This window comes from Leishmania martiniquensis, chromosome 9 (assembly GCF_017916325.1).
Source record: "Leishmania martiniquensis isolate LSCM1 chromosome 9, whole genome shotgun sequence".
Lineage (NCBI taxonomy): Eukaryota > Euglenozoa > Kinetoplastea > Trypanosomatida > Trypanosomatidae > Leishmania > Leishmania martiniquensis.
Genome location: NC_090144.1, coordinates 237,668 through 260,652, shown reverse-complemented (window position 1 = coordinate 260,652; position 22,985 = coordinate 237,668). Strand labels below are relative to the sequence as shown.

The 22,985-nt window shown below is 61.0% G+C and overlaps 6 protein-coding genes across 6 annotated transcripts; all 6 read right to left on the bottom strand.

The window, feature by feature from the left end:
* Nucleotides 1-290: 290 nt before the first annotated feature.
* Nucleotides 291-4,031, bottom strand: LSCM1_07584 (uncharacterized protein; the record flags this gene model as incomplete). Its single annotated transcript, XM_067324950.1, has 1 exon — nt 291-4,031. One exon carries the CDS (start codon nt 4,029-4,031, stop codon nt 291-293), a length of 3,741 nt encoding a protein of 1,246 aa, XP_067180795.1.
* Nucleotides 4,032-5,413: 1,382 nt separating this feature from the next.
* On the bottom strand, nt 5,414-7,678 carry LSCM1_07583 (uncharacterized protein; the record flags this gene model as incomplete). Its single annotated transcript, XM_067324949.1, has 1 exon — nt 5,414-7,678. The coding sequence occupies one exon, from the start codon at nt 7,676-7,678 to the stop codon at nt 5,414-5,416; it is 2,265 nt and encodes a 754-aa protein (XP_067180794.1).
* Nucleotides 7,679-8,612: 934 nt separating this feature from the next.
* LSCM1_07582 (uncharacterized protein) lies at nt 8,613-11,498 on the bottom strand (the record flags this gene model as incomplete). The annotated part of the gene is made up of 1 exon (XM_067324948.1): nt 8,613-11,498. One exon carries the CDS (start codon nt 11,496-11,498, stop codon nt 8,613-8,615), a length of 2,886 nt encoding a protein of 961 aa, XP_067180793.1.
* Nucleotides 11,499-12,492: 994 nt separating this feature from the next.
* LSCM1_07581 (uncharacterized protein) lies at nt 12,493-13,500 on the bottom strand (the record flags this gene model as incomplete). Its single annotated transcript, XM_067324947.1, has 1 exon — nt 12,493-13,500. The coding sequence occupies one exon, from the start codon at nt 13,498-13,500 to the stop codon at nt 12,493-12,495; it is 1,008 nt and encodes a 335-aa protein (XP_067180792.1).
* Nucleotides 13,501-14,268: 768 nt separating this feature from the next.
* LSCM1_07580 (uncharacterized protein) lies at nt 14,269-17,649 on the bottom strand (the record flags this gene model as incomplete). The annotated part of the gene is made up of 1 exon (XM_067324946.1): nt 14,269-17,649. One exon carries the CDS (start codon nt 17,647-17,649, stop codon nt 14,269-14,271), a length of 3,381 nt encoding a protein of 1,126 aa, XP_067180791.1.
* A 3,162-nt stretch (nt 17,650-20,811) lies between these two features.
* LSCM1_07579 (uncharacterized protein) lies at nt 20,812-21,693 on the bottom strand (the record flags this gene model as incomplete). The annotated part of the gene is made up of 1 exon (XM_067324945.1): nt 20,812-21,693. The coding sequence occupies one exon, from the start codon at nt 21,691-21,693 to the stop codon at nt 20,812-20,814; it is 882 nt and encodes a 293-aa protein (XP_067180790.1).
* Between the last annotated feature and the right edge of the window lie 1,292 nt (nt 21,694-22,985).

The following is a 22,985-nucleotide window of genomic DNA, read 5'->3' as shown; positions in this document are numbered from 1 at the left end:
ACGCGAGGGACACCACAGATGGCATACATGTATGGCAATGAGGGAGCGGGATAACTGTGTGGGTGTGTGCGAGAGAGGGAGAGAGCGGAGCACAGAGAAGAGACACATCAGGACACAAACACAAAAAGACCGCGCGTCAGCGTTCCCCCCTCCTTCTCTGAGTTCTCGCTGCTGTTAGCCCAGTGTTTGTCATGCACACACACACACAGATAGGGAGAGAGGGGGAGGGGGAGACTGAAAGAATGAAATAAGCGCCGCTCCCTTTTGGCGCCTTCCCCTCTCCCTCCAGGTCACACGGAGCCGTCCTCGCTGTGCTCGCCATGCGGCTCCCCCGCAGTTGGGTCGACGTGGCGCCGCGCCAGAGTCGTACTCTGTGGTTCCGTAGCCGCTTTCAGCTTTTGCAGAACGGCATCGGCATCGCTGGACAAGTCGCTAAACATCCTAAAAGGCATTGGCGCGTTGCCAGTTTCTTGAGACACCGCCGCCGATCTGCACTCCATCACAACAGGCGACGCAGGCATCATGAGACGGTGATGGGTAGGCCCAGAGAAGCGGAACGCCGTCACGGCGGCTGTGGGCGTCGCTGAGTCTTCTTCCTCTATGCCATCGTCGGCACTGTGCCCTAGAGGAAGAGCGAAACTCATCGTAGTGGCCGTTGCGCTTGCATGATGGTCCAAAGCGGCGGCTGGACGTGCTTCATGCGAGTCCTCTCCTCCAACGACTAGGGCCGGCGTTGAAGGGACTTGGATCGAGACGCTGCTGTCGTGAAGTGGGCCCAGGGTGGCACCGTGCCTCTGCTGTGCTCCAGCGGTACCTAAAGGTGGTGCGTTGGAGGTCTGCATCCCATCGCCGTGTGCGGTGGGTGAGACCACTGAGTCGTCGACAATGCTTTCCAGAGCTCCACTGCTGCTCGTGCTGTGGCTGCTTTCCTTGAACAGATGGGGGTCCAGCCCAAGCAGTTCGTTGCACAGAGACGGCGGCACCGCGGCAGCAGCGTGGGGCGATGCGAGGGAGAGCAGTTGGTCTTCACCTTCCATGGGTTCGCTAACCTCCGTGGTGCAGTTCTCCGGAACCAATTCATCATCCTCGGCCGGCGCGTTGTGGTGGACCTCAGGCGACAGCAGAGGTACGTCCGCACCTCCGTCACCGCTGCTGCTGCTGCTGCTTGTCGCGGTAGGCGGTAGTGGTGCCGCATGGCTGCTGATGAGGTGACTTGCTGCGTTTTCCGCGTGCGACAAAGGCGCTGGCCACTGTTGATGCTCCAGGGTGCCTGCCAGCGAGCTGCGAAGTGAGGCGCTCCCCGTGCGTTGATGCTGCGGGTGCTGGGAGAGGCTTCCCGCACTACTGTTGAGCTTGACCGCCTCGAAGCGCTCCGATACAGGGCGGCGCAACGGAGTGCTGAAGCCGGAGCCGCTGCCGCGCCGCCCAGTAGCGGAAGGCATCGCGGGCGCCGAGGTGATAGGAGAGAGGAGCTGATGGGAATGCGGCTGCTGTGACGGAGCGCCCATGTCCGCCGTTCCGACTGGTGAGGGGTTACCCATGTCGCCTGCGTCGACGACGATGCGGTGCACGTCGGAGCAGCTGCCGGCCGCCGCGCCGCCGCCCCCTGGGGGGGTTTCGCAGGGTTGGGTGGGGGTGGCGATGAGGGAGGAAGAGGACGCGGCGAGCTGCTGCTGGTGCGCCGCGATTAGGTCCTGGCTGCGGATGCGGCGGTGCACAGACGCGCGTTGCGACCAGGGCGTCACGTCGTAGTCGAGGTGGCGGTGAGAGCTGCTGGAGCGCTGATGGACGAAGCTACCGTCGCGCGAGGGGTCGCCAGAGGAGACGTTCGCCGGTGGTGGAGAGTGGCAGAGAGCGAAGGACGACGACCCGCCCACCGGTCCAGCTGCCGCGGTGGGAGACGAAGCTCCGCCGGCCGCAGGGAGCATGTTCGGAGGTAGCAGTGTCATCTCCCCCTTGCGCTGCTCGAGGTCCCTGTGCTCTTGCCACATGCCGTCATACCGCCGCTGACGGCGTAGCCGGGAGTTGGACGCCAGCATCGGCGCTGTAGGCCGCATCACACTGAGAATGCTCCCCTCTTTTGTCGTGGCATTCGCGTTGCTGCTGCGCGCCACACCGTTCGCCACAGCTTGTTTGTGTCTCTGCCCTTCACTGAACTGCCGAACTGTATAGCGGATGGCGTTCACCCACTGGCCCCGCTGCTCTGGTGAGGCAGCATAGAAGATGATGCGCTTGGGAAGGCTTGGCAAGATGAGTTCGAAGCAGTTCACCGTGTCCGAGGACGGGTCATCATACACTTCTATCACACGCAGCCCAGAAAGCGGAATCGTGCCACGCACGCGGAAGCGACCGTTGCTGCTCTCCTCCGCGTAGCACATCCAATCGCTAAAGAGGAAGGTGAGGCGCTCGTGCCGACCGCGCCCGTAACGCTTCATCAGGCGACCGTAATGAATGAGGACACGGCTGCTGTAACTTACCGGTGCCCCAGCAGAGGCCGGCGCGGCAGCAGCACCGTTGTGAGTCGGCTCACTGTCGGCCAGTGCAATCGCTCCGCCCGTGTTTGTCGACGCACCCGGGATGTCCATCAGCGCCATGATGCCAGTCACGTCGTGCAAGCAGAGCTCCTCCATGACGAGATTGGTCTCCTCGCTGATGCGTAACGCGGCAATGTCGACGAAGCCGCTTTGGAGACGGTCACGGTCCTTCGGCAGCAGCGCGCCACTCTCCACCAGGCACCGTGCCACGTGGCTGTAGCGGCGCAGGATGCTTAGCGGGGTTGCAAGAAGCATCAAGAGCGTGCGAAAGCCTTCCCACATCGCGGGGATAGGAGGGAGGCGGGTTGCGGGGGACGAGGCTGCCTGACCAGGGCGGGAGCGTCGAGCGCCACCTATACCACCACCGGCCAGCGCCTCTGTCGGCGGCGCCCACTGGCACTGCCCGCCCGCTTTGGTGGACTGCTTCAGCTCTGGGGACGCTGATATGCACACCCGACTATCCGCAGGTATGCCAGATGGCCCGAAGGACCGCCAGAGAAAGTCAAAGAAGAGCCCATTTTGGAGAATAGTCTTCTGGTCCACCTCCGACAAGTGCGCGAGGGAGGCGGCCGACACCCCGGAAGACGCCGATGACTCCGCACTCCAGCGCCACAACCGCGATAGATGCAGCAGTTGCGGTGCTGCCCGCTGCGTGTATTTGATCGCGTACATCATGTGCTCCGCCATAAAGTGTTTCATCAACTCTGATCCAAAGAACTCGCACACCATGACGCCGATCTCGTTGGAGACGTTGCGGGCGCCCGCGACAGCGCCGGCAGAGGAATTACGCATGGCAGTAACGTGCTTTCGTGTGTGTAGGTGCGCATTGAGGGTCGCGTCGGAAGCAGGCGCGGTGGCGGGTGCGCCGTTCGTCGTGTCCAGTGTCGCCGGCTGCAGCTCCTCCACAATGTGGCTGAGTCGTTGAAGGATGGCGTCGAGCTGCTGCACGAGGGTGAGATGCACCATATACAGCGTAGGCAGATTCGCGAAAATGTCCCAGTACTGACTGAACGTCAGCGGGGCGCGTGGCGCCGAACCGCCGGTCGACGACGAGGGGGACTTGTCGCACACGGCGCCCTTCTTTGAAGCACTTTCGGCTGTCTTGTGCGTCCTTCCAGTCGATTCGGCGGTTCTGATCAATGTCTGTTGCTGTGCAAGCGCCGCAGCCGCCACCACAGCGGGCTGGGGTGGCACGCGTCTCGATGTTTCTGCAGTAGTCGCCGCGGCCGCCATCGGCGAGGGCACCGCTGAGTGTGCGTGCCTGCTGAAAGAGCTAAAGCGGTTTTGTACGCTGGCCGATAACGAGCTCAGCTGCGGAGCGGCTATGACAACGGGCCGCTGGCTAGGCGGCAGGCAAGCCTGGGCCAAGGGGTCGTGCACATTTTCGATCAGGTAGCTCAGCTGTGCCTGCGCCACTTCCTCATCTTGCAGGAGACGGCGTAGGACGCGGAGGCACACCACGGCAGCATCAGCGGCAGACGTTTGCAGGCTGTTCATACGGCGATAGGCACGTGGAAAGGGGGGGAAGGAAACCGGCAAAGTCTAAGGCGTGAGGGCGCCCGTTTTCTCTGACTCTCTGAGAGTATGTGTGCGTATGCCCGGTGGCCACGACGGCCCAGCAGGAAAAGAGGCCGCAGTGGCGGAGACGTCTCACCCAGAGGTTCCCAAGGCAGAGAGGCAGGCAAACACGGCCGCGTAACGCGACGAGGGTATCCAAACTTCTCCGACCTCCCTCCCCGCGCGCGCCCCGGTAAACACCAAAAAAAAAAATAAGCAAATAAAAAAGTAAACAGGAGCTCCTTTTTTGTTGCTTCTGTCGCTTTGTCGTTCAGGAGGGGAAGGGGGGAGCGGGGTGGGTCAGTCTGAGTATCGTCCGAGGCGGAGGAGCCATGCGCGTGAGGTCCTCGGCGTGCTCTGCCTGCCTTTCCCAGATCGAACCTGCCCCTTCTCACCTTCTCTGTGCGATGGCTTTGTGCGGCCGTCTCCTATCGCCTCTTCTATGACGCACCACGGAAGCGACGGTGATAGGGCAGCATACACGGAAAGGAGTGAGGAAAGGGTGGCAGCAACGGGTGGGGATAGGGACGAGAGAGAGCACAAACACACACATACATACATACATACATGTATATGCCCTTCTTCCCCGTATCCGCCCTTGACCGTTTACGGCAGGAGAAAGCACACGACCAGCAGCAGCAAGAGAGGTGAAACGCTCTCGACACACACACAGAGAGAGACACACACAATCACCGTTGGACAAGAAGTAGCTGGATGGGTGCGGAAATACGTGAAGAGAGGGAGAAGCAAAGAAGTAGAATAACCTATGCGCTGCGCCCAGTTGCTGAGGAAAGCGAGTGTGGTAGCGGTGGCAATCGTCGAGATGCAGCGATGGGGGCGAGCGTGTCCGTTGCAGAAACGTTCTGCCCTCCTCCCTCTCCCACAGAATATACACGCACACAGCGAAAAGACAGGAGCCATTCCAAGGGGAAAGGCGGATAGGGGCAGAAGAGGTAGAGGAGACATGCGGACGAAGAAGGGCACATACACACCCACAGAGGGATCCCCTACCTGGGCTGATCTGGGCATGAAGGCATCCACATCAGGTGGTGGTGGGTGTGTGAAGGGAGAGCAAACGTATACACACATCTGTGCCTCTGAAGGGTGAACGACGGAGGCGACGTGCGTTGCGCACGGCTCGAAACGGTGTCGGATTTTTTTTTGTATACCGAGATGAGCTGAGGACGAGGAGGGGTGAGGTGGGACGAAAAAGCAAAGGCAGTGCCGCCGCAGCAACAGGGAATGTGCACATGCACACTTATATCTGTATGTGCGTGTGTGCGTGCGCGTGAATTCAAGTCACTGCTCCGAGGGTGGAGGGGTCATCGCAGCTCTCGCCCGTCCATGCACTCGAGCAGCCACCCGATCCGCTTGCGATGCAGCTCACCTTCACGCAGCATGTTGGCGTGGGCCACTGTGGTGGCAGCGGCGGTGGTCAGCCCCTGGGGTACGATAAAGGAGGTGGACTGAAAGGTGTTGCGCAGGTCCTGAAGCTGCGCGACGGACGCGATGACATTGCCAAGTCCGTTCGCGAAGAACCAATCCCGCACTGCTGAGTCGAACTTGGAGGCGCTGCCGAAATCGGTCGAGTACGGTATCTGCTTCCCATCCCGACCAAGCGGGTTGTCGTGCACCGCGTTCTCCAGCATGCGCTGTAGCAACGGATCAGAGCTCCGCCCGACAGCTCCGCTACGACCACTGATCTCCCGCGCTTTGCCCGAAGCTGCTACATAGCGGCGCAGCGGCGTCACCTGCTGCAGAAGGACACTAATCGTGTTGAGCACCGCGGCACGAATCGGGGTGGGCATAAAGGGGCAGTATGCAAGGTTCAGCATTGCCGTCGCGCCGCCAGTCTGCACGAGACGACGCAGGCTTGACGGGTTGTAGTGACAGGCGGCCTCCACAGCGTCCACGAGCGCCACGACGACGCGGACAAGTGACGGGTCGACGGAAACCTGCGATCGGTCCGACTCTCGCAGCGACGGTGTGAGGGCTGCTGCCGTGGTTGCGGACCAGGGCCCAGACGTGCGCGCACCACTCATACTGCCGTCGCCGCCACTGCCACTGGTACTCTTGTTCGCGCCGAAACCTCTTTTCCCACGCTGCTGCTTTTGTTCTTCGCCTTCCTGTTCCTCCAGCTCCCGTCGTTGAGAGGCGAAGAGGGCTTCAATGTGACTGCTCATGCACTGGAACACCTCCGTCGCGTAGTACAGAAGACACCCCTCAGAGCAGCAACGCCGCTGATGGTCGAGTACCAGACACGTACCCTGGATGTAGCGGAGAGCCAGCTCCTGCTCTTCATAGGTGACCGCTGTCGCCGCTCGCAGTAACTCGTTCTCCCGCGGTCGTGGTATCCCTTGTGGTGCCGCACCAGCATCTGCCCTAGCAGCACTTCGAGATGTCGGAAGCGTCGTCCACTGTAGCGCGACATCGCTCGGGAGCTGGACGCTGATGGGGCCGCCAGTGCTCATGGCATTGCGCACCTCCAGGCGAGGTACAAAGATCGTGTTGAAGATAGAGTTTGTGTAGTCTACCCCTTCCAGCGCGTGCTGCACAACGTCCCACGAGGGACTGCGCAATGCATTCGCGCAACGGGCAGCGGCAGCCTCACTGTTACGCCGCCGCGGAGATTCGCAGGAGAGAGGAGGCTGGCAGTGATGATAGTACCCGTGGGCAACAGCTGGCGACGACCCGCCCAGCACCTCGACGCGCACCGCATCGTAGGGCGGAAGCATCACGTTGGATGAGCCGATTGGCGCGGCTTCCGCTGCACTGCCGGTGCGGCGCGTGTTCAACCTCGTTTGCTGCTGCTGGTGCTGTTGTCGCTCAGCGAACTCGACGGAGGCCTGCGCCGTCCATCGCAAGAGTAGAGCCGTGGCCTCTTTCAATCCCTCTACCCGCGTCGTGTGCAGCTTCGATGACATCTTCTGCACGCTCGATCGCAGTCGCGCCGCAACTTCGCGCTCCGTCGCCTCGCGGCAGGCGAGCTGCAGGAAGGGGGTTGTGTAGAAAGTGTCAATGGCGGCTGCGACGGCGATTGCATCGCTACCCGTGCGTAGGCTATCGGGAATGGGACGCGGCTTGCCTTGACTGTACTGAGCCCTGCGCCGGAGTACGGTTGGCGTCTTCTCGGCTGCGGCGAGGCTACCATTTGGTTGCTGTACCTGCTGCTGCTGAGCAATCTTGCCGAATCGGTCGGCATCGTCACGCTTCTTATCATCGGGATGCATTAGCGCGGTATGGCCAGCAGCGCCGCTGCTGGCAATGGAGGTGCGGCGCCTGGTCTTCCGCATAGGGGAGTGCGCACCTACAGCGCTGCCCGAGCCGACAGCGACGTCGCGGTTGGTAAGCTGGTGGTGATGCGGGTGCGAGGACTGCGCACGGGATGCGAAGTAGTACGGGTCGTTCATGCTGCGGCGCGACAGTAGTAGCGAAGGTGAGACAAACGTGCCGTCCGTCGTGGTGAGTGGAGAACGGGCCGTTGAGGACACGGCATTTCCAGCTGCCGCTCCCGCTGTAGCCACCAACATGCTCGGAGGTGAGCCGTCCAGCCCGACAGGCGTGCGCGAGGAGGATGGTCGCCGCATGAGGGGGAGGGAGGGAGGTTATGACTTATCCGTGTGACTGCGTTGAGTGGCGCGAGCCGACCGCGCTGAGTAGGCACCAGGCGTGGCTTGTACGCCTGTGTATGTCTCGCGCATAGGCGTCGACGGCAGCGAAGAGAAGAGGGAAGAGGCGGTAGGCGGAGGGGAGGGCGAGTCGACAACGGCGCTCAGTGTGCGATGGTCGGCAAAAATGTCTGTGCCTCCGTCGCTGTGCGCCTAAAACGGCGCCGGGACGACCCGACATCTAACATTGTTGAGTCGGCCCATCGCCATTCCAGTGAATCCAAACCGCTCCGGCGAAGGTGCAGGGCCGCGCTCCACATTAAGGCAGCGCCGCGAAGGCCGAAGAAAACAGTCGGCGGACGTGAATAGTTTTTGCATCATCATCGGAGCTCGAAGTGAGCTGCACCGAACTCGGCCTCCACTCCACGTCTTCGCTGCAGGGGGTCAGCCCAGACATGTCTGCCGACGCCAAAGCTCCCCCAGGCCGTATCGAGGGGGGTGGGTGGGTGGGGGAGAGAGAGAACAAGTCGTGTGGGCGTCTGCGTGCGGCTTCCTCTGCCTCCGCCCCTCCCCCGAATGATGCCGCGCACTGCGGTGTCTCCCCCGTCACATCTCCGGGGGAGGAGAGGCGCGCGAGAAACAAACGAAACAGTAAGACAGAGCGACGCCGATGCACATGCGGGAGGAGCGGGAACAGGCAGAGGCGCAGAGGCTGCTCAGCCGTCAGCGTAGCAGCACACAGTCGCGAAAAGAACGTCGACCTCCTCATCCGGAGGGCGGCACCTATACATGTTCGATGGATGCCTGTGCCAAGGAGGTGGTGCGGGGATTGAGGAGGAGAGGGGGGTGGGGCATGCGCATGCGCCCCGTATGAGATGAGCGCGCGTGGGGTGCCAGACGCCCCTCCATTATCTCATGGCTTGGCAGCTTTCGTGACTTCCCTCGCCCGCTCCGTCGCCGCCTTCCAAGCCCAGCCCGTACACGCGCTCGGCGTGCCAACCACCACCTCCTGAAAACACTTGCCGTTCTTTGCCCAGTGTAGAATACTGTCCTGAGTGTCGCACAGATACGTGACATACGTTCGCAGGACCTGCGCAGGGCGCTTCGAGGCATCGTCTCGATTTCCAGCGCCACGTCGACGATGCCGCGACCACACCTGCGGCGGATCATGATCGCAGCGAATGCTGCCCGCGTACGTGTCCACTGCGAGGATGGACGGCGTGTTGGTGTGGTGAGGAATGTGCATGTGTGATGTCTTCACTGTTTCACCCGCAAAGGCCGCCTTGAGTTTGTCTTTGGGCGTCTTTCCTTCCTCCTCCGCGTCGGCGACGCTCACCACATGCGGTGCCTCAGGATGCCGCGTGGGCCATTGCAGGCGGCCACCGCCGCGAAACAGAGTTGAGGTGGGTGTTACGCACGCGCGGCGGGCCAGGTGCACATCTCCTGCAGGGTCCGCGATCACCATCGCTCGTCCGTCACGGTGAGTGTGATAGGGTTGCCAGGAGCCTGTCGAGATTACTGGTGCTCGTTGAAACGGGCTCGTGGTGCGCTTGAACACATCCGGTGTATAGGCGGAGACGTTGTTACCCGGCAGGAGGCCAAGCCGCTGCGCCACCAGCGGTGCCTCGTGGCTGTCAAAGCGCTGCGCTACAAAGGTCTGCCGCATCGCCTCCAGCCCATAGTCGCTGACGGAGATATTGTCGACATGGAGAGGGGGCGCTGGCTGTTGGGACGCGTGGGCCGCAGCGTTCATCCCCTCTAGCTCCGTCGGTGTGATGATCCGCTCACCCCGCCGCCGCGGTGTAGCGGCGCCCAAGGTACGCGGGGTACTCGAGTCGACGAGATCGCTAGCCTCCAGGTGCAAGATGCGCCGCATGAGTGGGTAGTACTCGTAGTGATCGCCATAGGCACGGTGCAGAGTGGTGAGGGAAATGTGCTCGATCTCCGAGTGGAGCACGTTACGCGCATGCCTCAGCCGCGTGTGCCGCTGCAGCTGTTGCATCGACACACCGGCTGCGAGCGGATCGCTCGTGCGAGCCTCACCCATGCGATAGCGCACGTATTCCTCTATCGACGTTAGTTCACGGGTGACGTTCAGGAGCTGCATCTGCAACTGTGTGCGGTTGGCGACAAGGTGGCGGCCCAGTCGGTCCCAGCCTTTCTGCACACGACGGCGCTGGATGCGGTGGCCACGTGCATAGAGTCCCTCAAGCACCGCTGCTGCCACCTGCTTCTCTTGCTGAACTTCGGCTGAGGTGTAGAGGGAGTAGTACCCCTTGTCCACCAGCATCGCACGGGCAGAGGTGTGATACGGGTATAGCTTGTCTTCATAGCGGGACGGCGTCTTGGCTTCGTACTGCGACGCACTGGCTCTGCGCCGTGACCACTGCACCAGCATCATCGCGCGCATCGCTTCCAGTGCGCGATTGTTCGCCTCCACGACGGCAGCATCTTCGCGGAGGCGGAGCGGAGAAGCGCGGCCGTATGGGGTGCCCTGAAGCAGAGCTTCATCCTCTGCTGCACAACAGTCAACAATGCCGTCTCCAAAGAGTGATGGCGCTAGCAACTGGCGCACCGCACCACAGAGACACAGAAATGGAAGCACTGGACCGGTAGCTACGTAGAGGCGATCGCCGACGTCACCGCGCTTCCGCGGCTGCAGTGGGTGGCCGCGTGCCTCCGCGTCTTCCTGCGCTATCACATCGTCGGCTTCCCACAGCCGCAGCGGCTGGTTCGAGACGAGGTACGACTTCCAGCGCGCGCCGGCTCCCGGGGTTAAGGGGCCAGACATGGAGCAGGCATTCGTCAGCAGTTCGTCTGTACCGTCTAGGCAGTCGCAGTAGTCATCGTTGACGCGACTGAGGGGTATGCGTTGCGTGACCGTGTTAAGTGACTGCACTTCCCAGTGCCACTGCACCTCTTGCGTTGTGAGAGCCACTCGCAGCGTTGGGAACAGGCTGTCGCCCACGCGCTTCGAATCCGCCGGGGCATCATGGCGTGGTGCCACACCACGGCCGGCATGGCACGCCGTGAGCACGTCTCGCTGCTCCTCCGAGCGCAGATCCACCACGCGTGTGCCACAGCTGAAGAGAGGCGGCGCCGGTGCCTGGCGGCCGTGCCTCAGAAAGGTTTCACTGTATGCCTCGAGGGTGTAGCAGTGGAGGCGCGCTGATGATAGCGGTGCTGCGGGGATCGAGGTTTTCGCAGCCGCGACAGACCCTTGAGCAGACGTGGCGCCTTGCGGAGGAGGTGATGCGGACTTTTTCGATCCTGTCAGCGGCGGCGGAGCGGAGGCGCGACGCTGACTTGGGGGTACGCCGAAAGTGCCGCCTTCGTCAGCGCCGTCCTCGCCCCCGGCTCTGCTCGCTGTCAGAGCACTGATGAGGAGCTGTGACATCCACACAGGGAACCACTCGCGACCCATGCCCGCCATCTCCGCATGGGCGACTGCTTTGCGCACATCGACCCCGTCTATGGCGTACAGGTGCACCAGCGGGAAGCAAATCGCAAGGGAAAGGAGGAAAGCGCCAGTAAGACCGAAGCCGAGGCCAACAACCCGGGACGGACTCCACGCGTCTGTGGGGCGGAGGGCAGGAACAGCTGCGCTGCCACTTCGCGCACTTGATGCATCACCGGCCCTTGCTGGCCGCTGGCGCCGCATCGACGCCGTCGCAGAGAGACGAGTGGAGGCGTCAGCAAGGACTTCGGCAATGGGCGCTTCTGCTTCTGCGTGCGCTGGAGTTTCCTCTGAAGCAGCGTTGCCTTGCTTTCCCGCAGTGGCCATTGCCTTCAATGACATCTAATGAGGTACGTACTTGTATGTGTGTGTGGCTGCTTGCCCGAGCTGGCCGCGTGATGGTGGTGGTGGTGATCGAGAGGAGGAATGAATCACAGATCGCTAACAAACGGATGCGCCTTTCTTTTTTTCGTTTTCTTCTCTCCCATTTGCCCTCCCCCGCAGGACCTCTTTAGTCACGGCGAGCGGCCCAGGGGATCCCACCAAAGATACTCGGAAAGGGCGTGGGTCTAAATGTGGTGGTTGTGTGTGCGTGTGTGTTGAAGGCAGGGAGGAGGGAGGGAGGGAGGCGTCGCACCAAAGTTTATCTCTGTCTTTCTATCCCTCTCTCTCTGTGTCCATGTGCGCAAGTCGTACCCCCCCCCCTTTTCCTCGATGGCGCATCGCGCACGAGGGCGTAAGTGTGAGAGAGGAGGGAAGAACCCACCCACCCCTCTACGAAAGAAAAAGAAATGCAGTGCGATCGAGCACGCCTTTGATTCAAGAGACGGCACGAGCCCCCCTTTTTTTGCTGGCTCTGTTTCTGGCTCGCCGTGTGGGGGAGTGGCGCGCTGTTGTTCCGATCACACGTCTTTCCAGCGCACGTCCTCTTCCTAAACTCCGCTTCCCCTTCCTCTCCACTACCGCTACGCACGCCGCCGCCCCCTTCTCTCCACGGCTTCACAGACGAACTTGTCGAATTCGCCATAAAGCTGTGGGGGCACGGCCTTCCGGAAAGGAGCGCACGCGGCGCGTTTTCCTGTTGCGTGCCGCAGGGAGGGAGGAGGGCAGAAAAAAGGGGGTCGAGCGGCAACGAAGGCGATGAGGCCTCAGAGGGTAATGACGGTGTGCAGACACGTATGTGAAAGCGTATCTGATGTACATTGGCGTGCACCGTCTCTTCCTAGTCTCTCTCTCTGAACTGCCGCTCCTGTGCACAAGCCTCGCTCAAGCAACCAGCCAACACAGCAGCGGGACAGCATAGACATTGTATCCGAGACTGACGCCGACGCGCAGCTCACCGCCGCATCAGCGACCCGGACGATGGCGTCGGGTTTTCCATCGCGTGGAAACGCTCAAACGGGTCCGGCACCACTGGCCCCGTCGGTTCCCGCAGGAGCTGCGATAGGTGCCCAGACGTCGGCACACGGCGTCGCTGGACAGCACCGTCCACCACGTCGACAATGAAAATGCCTGGTACTGTCGCAGTAGGCGAGGTATCGCCTGGCGTCGCAACGCGGGTCTTGCCCGGCAGTGCGACACTTTCGTACGTGCCGTCGCCCTTCAGGATGAGCAGCGCCCAATGATCCACGCCGATACCCCGCTCGGTGGGGTGCCGCTTCAGCATTTTAGTGAAGTCCTCCTCACGTCGCACACCGTTGCCTTGCGTTACATCGAAGTGGGGGCACAACAACCCCGGTAGAATGTCGAGGCCGTGCGTGCGAATGAAAGACCAGGAGGTGCTCAGCTCAGTGAGTTCTGCTTCAGTCTTGGTGATCTGATCATGCGGGATGAGGCCTGCCTTCAGCGCTGCCCTTTTCAACGACGGCTGCAGGTACGTTGCTGGATCTGCGGAGTCACTGTGACCCGAGGTAAACCAGCAGATTGCACCCGCGCTGCCGCCTGCTAGCACGACCTGACGCGCCGCTGCGTCCTTTAGCAGCTGCGCCAGCCCCGTCTCCTCCCACCTCCGCACCGCGTAGAGTGTGTTTCCTCCCGAGACGAGTACGATGTCGGCCTCGGTTTCGATGAAATGTATGTCGCCCTCGCCGACCACTTTTACTGAGGGGTCGGCAACAGGAATTGCGCGCACCTTGCAGCCACGCTGCACGAGCAGGGATGTTTGCTTTATTTGGCCTTCTGGGAGGTCGTAGGTGGCCGTTCCGACGTAGGCGACGCTCACCACACCAGTCTTAGGTGCCGCCACGAGGGAGATGAGGTGGTCGATCGCGGCAGGCTCTCCGAAGGCACCGTAGCCGGATCCAGCCAAACAGGCGCGGATGGAGGTCAAACATTGCGCACGCATTTACTGTTGCCGAGTTTTTAAAGGGAGGAGGGATGGGGTGCGCTTCAGGCGCGTGCGTAGAGATACCGGGGAGGGAGGGGAAGGTTGGTGGTGGCGGTGAGGAGTATCTTTGGTGGGTGTCCGTGTTCAACATCAACACATATATTCGCACACGTATGCAGACACACCGATGCGCCTCCCGCTGTCGCAGTGTATCTCTTTTTTCTTTCTGGCTGAAGAGGTACGTCGATCACATGCTCGCGTGTGCGCGTCCCTGCGGTTCCTGTGAGTGCACAGCGGTGAGTTGTGCCGTACCGAAGGGAGGGGCGTGCCGTATGTATGTGTGTGTAGCCTTTCCACCTCATCACACATTCACATGTTGCGACGCACACAGAGGGAGAGTGAGGAAGGGGTGGGGGTGGGGGCGTTGGCGGTCTTTCCTTCAAAGAAAACGAAAAGTGACCAGTGACGGCGGCGGCGGTGAGGGGAGAGTGAGACGACGACCGACTCGGGCCTCTTCTCACATGACGGGGGCGCTACGTGCAACGGCAAGACAAGAATGGATGGCAATGGAGAAACAAGCACAAGCAGAGCACTTTACCTGCACCAGCCGGTGCGCGCGACGACCGGCGGACGAACGATAAGGTTTAGGAAGCCTGCCGCTGCCTGGTGTCGGTACACACACATACACACACACCCCGCCGAATCACCCCTCTCCTCCCGAAGGACAAGAAAGCTTCCGTTCGCGCGTGCGTCTGGTCTCCACGCATGACCCTGACTGTTGGCGAGTCACAGGTACCCCTGGTCCTTTAGGTACGCGGATTTCAGGTCTGCGTAGGTGACACGTTCCAGCTTGTTGCCGACGGCGGCCAGGTACGGCGTCGGCTCCAGCCTTCCACTTTGTGCGTGCTGCGCGAGATCAGCCATGCATGCGGTCGTTGCCGCCTGACCGCTGCCAACTCCGACTTCGCGCGTTGCTGCAGTGAAGCACACGAGGTGCTTTATGGCGCGGCTCATGCCCACGTAGAAGACACGCTTTTCTTCCTCGCGCGGCCGCACTGGGTACTCGCCGACCCAGCACCCAGGCAGCAACACCGCGGGCCACTCCATGCCCTTCGCGCGGTGCACAGTGCTGACGGTGAGCTTTCCAATCCAGTGTGACGAAGTGGTGGCAGGGGGGTGTCTGCTGCCGCCGGCAGTGTCCACCCCTGCCGCAGCTGTCGCTAAGCCGTCCGCGTTCGCGGCCTCCTGCATGGGACCGTAGTCGTCCGACGACACGAGCGACACGAACTCGTCCAGCACACGATGCAGCACCACAGCGGGTTGACAAAAGGTCTCCATGACGGTCTTAGTCGCGGTGGTGTTCCCAACACCGAAGTCGTTGATGGAGTCGTCAGCAGCGGCTGCCTTTAGGAGGGGCCGCGGCCGACTATTGCTGTGGTAGCCACTTCCTGAAGATGGATGGCACAGCAGTCCTGCCTCTTCTGCTCTACCCGCCCCACCGCCGCCTTCCCTCCCCAGTTCATGCGCCACCTCGCGCTGCATCGCCTCTCGCACAGAGCGGTACGTATGGAGCACCAACTCGGACAGGTTCATGCGCTGCTCTTGCCACACCGCAGCCTCCTCCTCGGGGGGCAACACGTCCTCGTCGAGGGCGCCATCACCACCGCAGCCAGAACCTCCTCGCCGACTGGCATGGTGCCTCCGATCCCACGTACTACTGCTTCCGCAGGCGCTGCTGCTGCTGCTAGAGGCAGAGGAGATGTAGCGTTGCTGTTGCTGATTGTGCTGCGAGGCGCATCGATCCATGAGAAGAACGCCTGCGCGAGGCTGGTGCGCCGAAGCGCTGCTTCGCCCGGAGGCTTCGTCAGCCGAGCGACCACTACCCAAATCACCCGCGGAGTCGCGCGCCCGCTTCGTTCCTCTCGTCGCTGCTGAGGTAGTCTTGGTGCGCGCTGCGAACGTGGCCGTGCTGTCACTTTCGTACCCGCCCTCGCGCAGGACGTATCGAAGGACCTGCTCGACATCACAAGATGGGTGCGCAAGCAGTTCGTTCACGTGCACCACGATGCGAGTTACGCTGCGAATGCACTTCTGGCTCTTCTTGGATACCTCCAGCTTGGGGAACAACTCACGCGAAAAGTTGTGGTACACAAGCTCCTGCAAGACAGCGAAGAAGGAGTGCGTCTCGGGGTGGGCGCCGGGGGTGGGGGCAGCGGTGATTGCACCCCTGGTGGCCGAAGCACACGCCGCGCCCGGCCGCGAGCCCTCGCGTCGTGTCCCCTGCGCGCCTTTGTCGTCCGCCCCAGCTTCGGAACAGCCGTCAGCGTGAATGGGATGGTGCCATGACCGTATCCGCGCCGCTTCTCTCGCGCGCCGCGCCTGACAGACGGATTCAAGCGACAGGAGGAACTTCTTGGCTGCCGCACCTGACAGTCGATGCAGTGGTGCAGTATTCAGCACTGTACGCACATCCGCGTCTCCTTCCGGGCTGTGCGGCGACGTACACAGCCGCAGATACGCAAGCAGCGAGCGCATGCTTGAAAGATGGTCGAGCGACATACCCCTCAATTGCCGCACCGGAATGCGGTGCGACTGCAACACGTCGCAGTACAGCTGCACCCGCCGGCGGGACCGACAGAGAATGGCGATATCCTCGTATCCAAGACGGGGATCTCGACGGCGCAGCATGTGCTCAATCACTAGTGGCACCGCCTGCAGTTCATCATCCTCGTTGGCGCACTGCACGAGTGTCACGGCGTGCTCCTCGCGATGATGGTATGCCAGCTGATTCGCCTTTACCACACTGTTGGCCGCCGCGACAATGGGCCCATCGCTGCGGTAGTTCGTCTCCAGCGTTAGCACTGCTGTTTGTGGAAAGCGCTTCTTCCATACACCGAAGACGTTGGGCATGGCGCCGCGCCATGTGTAGATGCACTGATTCGGGTCTCCGACACAGGTCACGCGGCACGCGTTGCCAGCCAGCAGCGCCAGCAGCTCCACCTGTATCTCGTTGAAGTCCTGGAACTCGTCGACGACGAAGTGCGTGAACTCAGCTCGAAGCGCCGTGCAGACGTAGGGTGGGAAAAGTCGCCCCTGCTGATGCTGCTGTTGTTGTTGGGGCTCGTGCCCGTCCTCACAGGGTTCTCGCTCTGGCAGCCTCCCGCTGCTTCCCTGCGAGGCTGCAAGGGTGGTGGCAGGGACGGGTCGGAGTAGCTCGTAGAACATATGTTGCAGGTCCCCAAAGTCTACGGCGTGGTGCTCCTCATGCAAGGCTTCTTGGTAGTAGGGGAACAGGTAGGCATCCTGCAGGCCGGGGTCAGACTGGGGGATGGGCGGCGTCTTCATCGTCTTGACCCGATTCACATAGTCGACCAGGTCCGTCACAGCCTCACTGCTCTTGTCACGCTGCGCGTACGTCTCGACAACGCGGCGGGCGAGCTGGCGCTGCTGCCGCGCATCAAGCACGTGTGTGTCGGGCCCGATCCCACCAAAGCGGCGCAAGCACTCGAGGCCAAAGGCATGAAACGTTTTGAGCTTCAACATGTGAGCTTGGCGGGCAAGCGTCGGGGGCAGGGTAGACCGCACCCGATCCCGCAGCGCCTCCGCTGCCTGACGCGTGAAGCAGATGCCGAGGATGGACGCTCCCGGCACACCGCTCTGGAGGAGGAAGGCAATCCGTGCCGCCATGGTCTGAGTTTTGCCACTGCCAGCGCCGGCCTGAAGTATCAGCGCGGCATCCACCGGAAACGTGGCGGCGCGTATCTGCCACTCGTCCATTCGTGAAAGCACCGCGGAAGGCAAGCGTGAGAGAGCGTCATCTTTTTCGTGCAGACGAGTCGGGGATCGCTGCGCGACACCGCCCTCCTGCGTCACCGAAGCATTCGGTACGCTCGCGGACACCGTCAGTGAGGCAGCAACAGGGCCCCCTGCAGCGCTCACAGCATTGGAGCTATGGGGGGCAACGAGACTGAGCGAGGGGGTTGCTGTCTCACTGCTCTTGCTTTCACACGGTGAGAGGGGTCGCGAGGTGTAGGTGAAGGAAGTGCGCGGCGCGTATCCGACACGCTGACGTGGAAGGGCCACCGTGGCCCTCGGCGAGTGGGAGATGGGTGGCGTGCTGCCTCCGAAGCAGATTGCCGGAGCGCTCACTGATGGTGACGAGGGCATTGCGAACCTCCGGCTCTCCAGCTGCCTCTCTCAATTCTGCGTTGATCACGCTCTGCTTGTGTGTGTGTGCGACCCCCCCCAAAAAAAGAGGAAAGCGCACAGACAAATAAACGAAACGGAGTCGATGACGGCGCAGAGACCTTGCGACGGGCGCCCGTACCGAGACGATAAAAACAAAGGATCACCAGCGGGGCGGGCGACGGCAGTCTTGCCGATCAATGAAGCTCCCGCTTTTTCTCTGATGACGGTGGGGCGGATGCCGAGGCCTGTGCGCGTGTATGCGTATATGTGTGTGAAGGTGTGTATATAGCAGAGAGTGAACCTAGGAAAGAGAAGGACGAAGGAGCACGTGGGGGGGGGGCGGAAGCGATGAGAGGGTGCTCGGCGAACGGGTGCACCGCCTGATCCGCTCCTTCACATGCCTTTACCAGGGAGTGTTCTTCTGGCGCATGCGATCCAAAGCGTTCGGGGAGAGAGGAATACAGCATAGACAGCCGGTCACATGAACACAGAGATATGGATCAGTGCTCGCTCCTGTATCCGGGAGGAGGAGGAGAGGGGGGACGCGGCAGACAAGAGCAGCAATTCGGAGGAAGGGGCAACGCGGTCCAAAGGGAAAGCGGTGCCGTAGGCGATTCGAATACGAAATTCGCACAGCCGGTAAGCCGATTAGCTCATGTCTGACGGAGGAGAGACGAGGGGGATAAGATGCAACATGCCCGCACACCCACATTACATGCACGAACGCACGTAGCTTCCTGCGGGCGGACGAGCAACAGCGACGAAGGAAAGAGGGGGGAGGGAAGGGAAAGCGCTTCGGTGTGCCAACAAATAAATCAATGACCATTTCTTTTTTATTTTTTCCTGCTCAGCGTGGATCTGATCACTCGACCACCTTCCGGCCCGTATGAATCCCCCTCGGCTCCGTGTTCCGAACGGGACCTCAGAGGTGCCCCAGCGAGAAAGGGGATAGGGAGGAGTGGGCTTGTGGAAAAGGGAAGGAAGAGCACTTGGGAGGGCAGGGAAGAGGAATGGGCTGCATCGACCCATATGTGGGGATGCCTATGGCGCAGCCCCGGGTGCCTACCGTCACATGGACAACGTTGTTTCCTTGCAGGAGAACACACAACGTAGTAGGTGCGAGGCGCACTTCCAAAGCAGGTCAAGAGAGGGGCCTGATGAACGGAGCAAATAAGCAGGGAGGGAGGAAACCGCTTTCACAGCATCGCATGAAACGGTCATGATGTGTGCCGGAATTTTTTTTTTGACGTCACCATCACCTCTGGGTGGACGAAGCACTTACCAGTCATAAAGGCATTTCTACAAGAGGGAAAGCATGCCCAAAGAGAAGGACGACGAGCTCCCAAGTAATGTGGAGGGGTACACTACTCTCGATGACCCTCTCATCTCGCTCTCGACCGCACTCTAGGTACCCCTCCTCCCTACCCCCCTCCCCGGCTCACTTCCTCCTTCGTCCCAAGGAAAAAAAATTATGTCGTGCAGTGAGTCGTCGAAGGGGAGGGAGGAAGGAAGGAAAGGGGGAGGGGGGGAACACCATCAGTGAGAAGAAGGGATGGCGAGGGGACTAATCGTCCATCTCACTTTTACGATGACGGGCAGACACGACCAGCGCAAGGGGGAGGGGGAGGGGAGCACCGATAGACGAGGGGCAAAGCATCGGGGAGAGAGGGGAGGGGAGAGGGGGGGGAAGGGGTCTGACAGAGTGGCAAGACGCACGCATTAGCGAATGAAAGAGGCCGACGCGCGCACACATACACAGAGAGAAAACGAAGAAGAAGAAAAAAAAACAGCGAACATAAGCGAAGAAGAGACGATAAAGAGAAAGATGTGTGCACAAAGCATCGGGGAGAGAGGGGGGAGGGGAGGACTGAAAACGTTTCACAGGCAGCTGCGCGTTTCCCTTCTCAGCGCTTGTATGAGCAGGCGTCGATGCAGCGGCTTGCTTTCATGACATCAGTGCGAGTGAGCCGGCTATCACTTCTTATTAGTAGTACCGATAATTAGTGACAGAGAGAGAGGGAGGGAAGGGAGATGGGGGGAGGAGAGCAGTCAAGTAACTTGAACGAAGAACCTGAAAAAAAAAAAGCGCAAGCGCACCAAATCAGTAAGAGGTGTGTGTGTGCGCGTGTGGAAATGCTAACGGCAGCGCGGGAGACACACGAACGACATGCGAAACGAAGGAAAAGAAAAAGATCACGCCGGCTACCCACAACAGCAAAAAAAGAAAGGGGTTGCCGATTCGTTACCGCCGTCGAAATATTCTCGAGCACCTTCATCAGGTTTTCTCTCTCTCTCTCTGTCAGGCCTTCTCCGCTGTATTGTGGTCACCAGTTCATTGGCGCTCTTTTTTTTTCTGCAGTCGCTGCTGCTACTCTTCGATTCTCTTAAGGAAGAGCGCAACACGTGCAAAGACAATCGAGACAAAGAGGAACAGCAGACGCTTCTACACTCCCCCGTCCGCTACGCACGCCCTCCCTCCCTCTTCCTCCTTCGCCCCCTTTTTTTCATGGAGGCTCAACGCGAAAGAGCCGCCATTTCCAGCGCCCCCCGCCACGCCCTTCACGCACGCCCATGAGCAATGACCTCCGTCGCGGTGAATGCACGCATGCGCGCATGCACGCGTGTGGTGAGCGTATGCTTTCTTCTTTTGTTCCTGTTGGCGCTCCTCTCTCCTCGAAATATACCGGTGTGCGCACATCAGGTAGGGCAAAGAATGGGGAGGGCTCATGCGTAGGTGTGCGTAAGCACGTGCTATGGGGAGAGAGGGGGGCGGTGGTGATAGGGCGAAGGTCAGGGCTGCACATCGAGAAGGGGGAGGAGGAGGAGGGGGGAGGGAAGAGAAAAAAATAAAAAAATATCAATGGATAATCATTCTGAAAAAAAAAAGGGAAGGAGGTGTGTGTGTGTGTGGGGGAAAGGGAGGCTGACTGACAGAGAGAAAGAGGGAGAGCGTGAGAGAAATGAGATGGATGGATGCTGTGCCCCGTCTTCTCTTCCTCTCCCCTTGGTGTGTGCTATCGCCGAACACAGCCTCTGGTGAGGGCGAAAGTCGGGGGGTGGGTGGGTGGGGAGGGCAGAAGGTGGGGATAGCCGGTGGTGGGGGTGCCGATGTGAGCGCTATCATTGTTGCTGTGCTTTCGCCTACATGGAAATGCTGCTTATGAGGACCACGACCAGAGACAATGCGGCCACCACTACACATGATGGGAAGGCGGCGGTGTCGCGGTACTGTGGCGCATCACGGGAGCACTTGGCGCCTTCGGAGGCGCAGTTGATGGGGGCCTTGCAGTTAAGGTCGAAGGGCGCCGAGCCCATTGCTCGAAAGAGCGCGTCGGTGAGCACCCGGGACACCCAAGACGGCGGCTTGCAGCCGCAAAAGCTGTTGCCCGTGAGGTCGACGCTCTGCATGCCGGCAATGCTGCCCCACGTTTCCGGCAGTGGACCGCGCAGCATATTATTGGACACATCGATACTCTTCAGCGACCGCAGCGTCCAGCTCGGCAGGCTGCCACACGCGCTGGCATTCTTCACGATGACCCTCTGTAGCGAGCGCATCGCATTCCAGCTCTCAGGAATGGTGCCGAACAGGTTCGTGTTTGTGAAGTTCAGTGCCTGCAACGCCCTGAGGCTTCCCCAGGTACTCTTGAAGCCGCCCGTGATGTTCATGTTCGCCACGGCAATCTCGGTGAGCGCGACAGTGGCACCATTGCCGCTCACGTTCAGTTCTGGAAGGCTGCCGGTAAGCCCAGCGCTGTCAATGACGAGAGCGATGCTCGTGTCGGAGTTGCAGCGGACATACGGCCAAGTGCACCAATCATCACCCGTCCACAGGTTCGCCAGGCCAGGCATCGAGACCGTGAAGGATCGCAGGAAAGCAATGGTGGAGGCGTTCTGTGCAGCCGTGAGCGCCGCACGCGTCACGCAGACGGTGAAGAGACTGCAGCAGACGACGAACGTCATCCGAGCTGTCATCATCGGAAGAGCAGCCCGCTGGACTGCTTTGATCCTTCCCGGCCGCCCCATCTCCCCTTTTCTTCCCTGTACAGGACGGGAAGACGTAAAAGCAACAGACAACCGCCAACGACACGCGGTGCAGCGGAAACAAAAACGATAACGCAGAGTAACCGCACCACTGTGTGTCTGTGTGAGAAGTGCCTGAGCGCGCTTGTGACTGGCCTGAGTAAGACCGAGGAACCTGCAACCAAATCGGGAGAGAGCATGCAACAATACGCCAGACAATACAAGGACAACGCCCGCTACACACACACCCGCAAAGAGGTTCCTGACCTGCAAAGATCAGACAGCTGCTACGGAGATGCGACCGCTTGCGAGAGCTCCAGTCTCGACTGCCAAGAAAAGAGACGTAGGTGCCAATGAACCAGGAGCGAACGAGTCGAGGGGGTGCACGGACCGCGGCGGGGTGGCCGATAGCGAGTGGCGAGGACGTGCGGCCGGGTGGCGCTGCGGTGTGCGTCGGGCGAGGTGGCGAGACGCTAGTCGTGGAGAGAGGAGAGAGAGGGCTGATGGGGAGCGAAAGTGGCGCTGCTGGTGGCCGGTGCGTGTGATATCTTGTGCGGTTATTGGTGGTACGAGAGAGGGGGGAGAAGGAGTGACGCGGAGAGGAGGATGGCCACCTGGGCACAGTGGCGGCGGTGTGCTAGGGTGCCCGAAGGTGTGTGTGTGTGAAGAGGGGGGGCGCCGCCAGCGCTGGTGGCAGTAGCTCTACGCTGCAGCGAGCATCGAGCATACCCACGCGGACAGCGCATGCACGCACATAGCCGTGCGCTTCAGTGCCCATGGCGTTAGGCGTACACATGCGCCGGTGGGTGGGAGGGGGGCGGGGGCCGCATTCAGCGAGTGTGCCTGGGTTCGAGGTAGACATGGAGGGGGAGAGGGAGGGGGCGGTGGTGGGCATGCGTAGAGAAGCCCAGCGGAGCGAGCGTCTTCTTCCATCGTCACCCGCCACCGTCCTCAGCCCGTGCAGCATGGCCATTTGTGCAGACCCGTCTCGCTCCCGCCCACTTCTTCGCCGCGCACAGGTCCACACACGCGGGTAAGGTGGCGAGAGAGAGGCGGGGGGGGGGGAGGAGGTTCTTTAGAATGGCGAAGTCTTGGGCGGTAAGGGTAACCGATGCGAATTATATACGACAGAAACGGAGGCGCTGGTGGGCGCGAGCGAGTCGTTCTTCGCGTTTGCTGCTCAGTGTCCTTCTCATTGGGGCGCGCCTGTGCGAAAGTGTGTGCCTGCGGTAAGGGAAAGAGGGGGCACAGAGCAGGAACGAGAGGCGAGGCGTCGCGTAGGAGGAGGGGCCGAA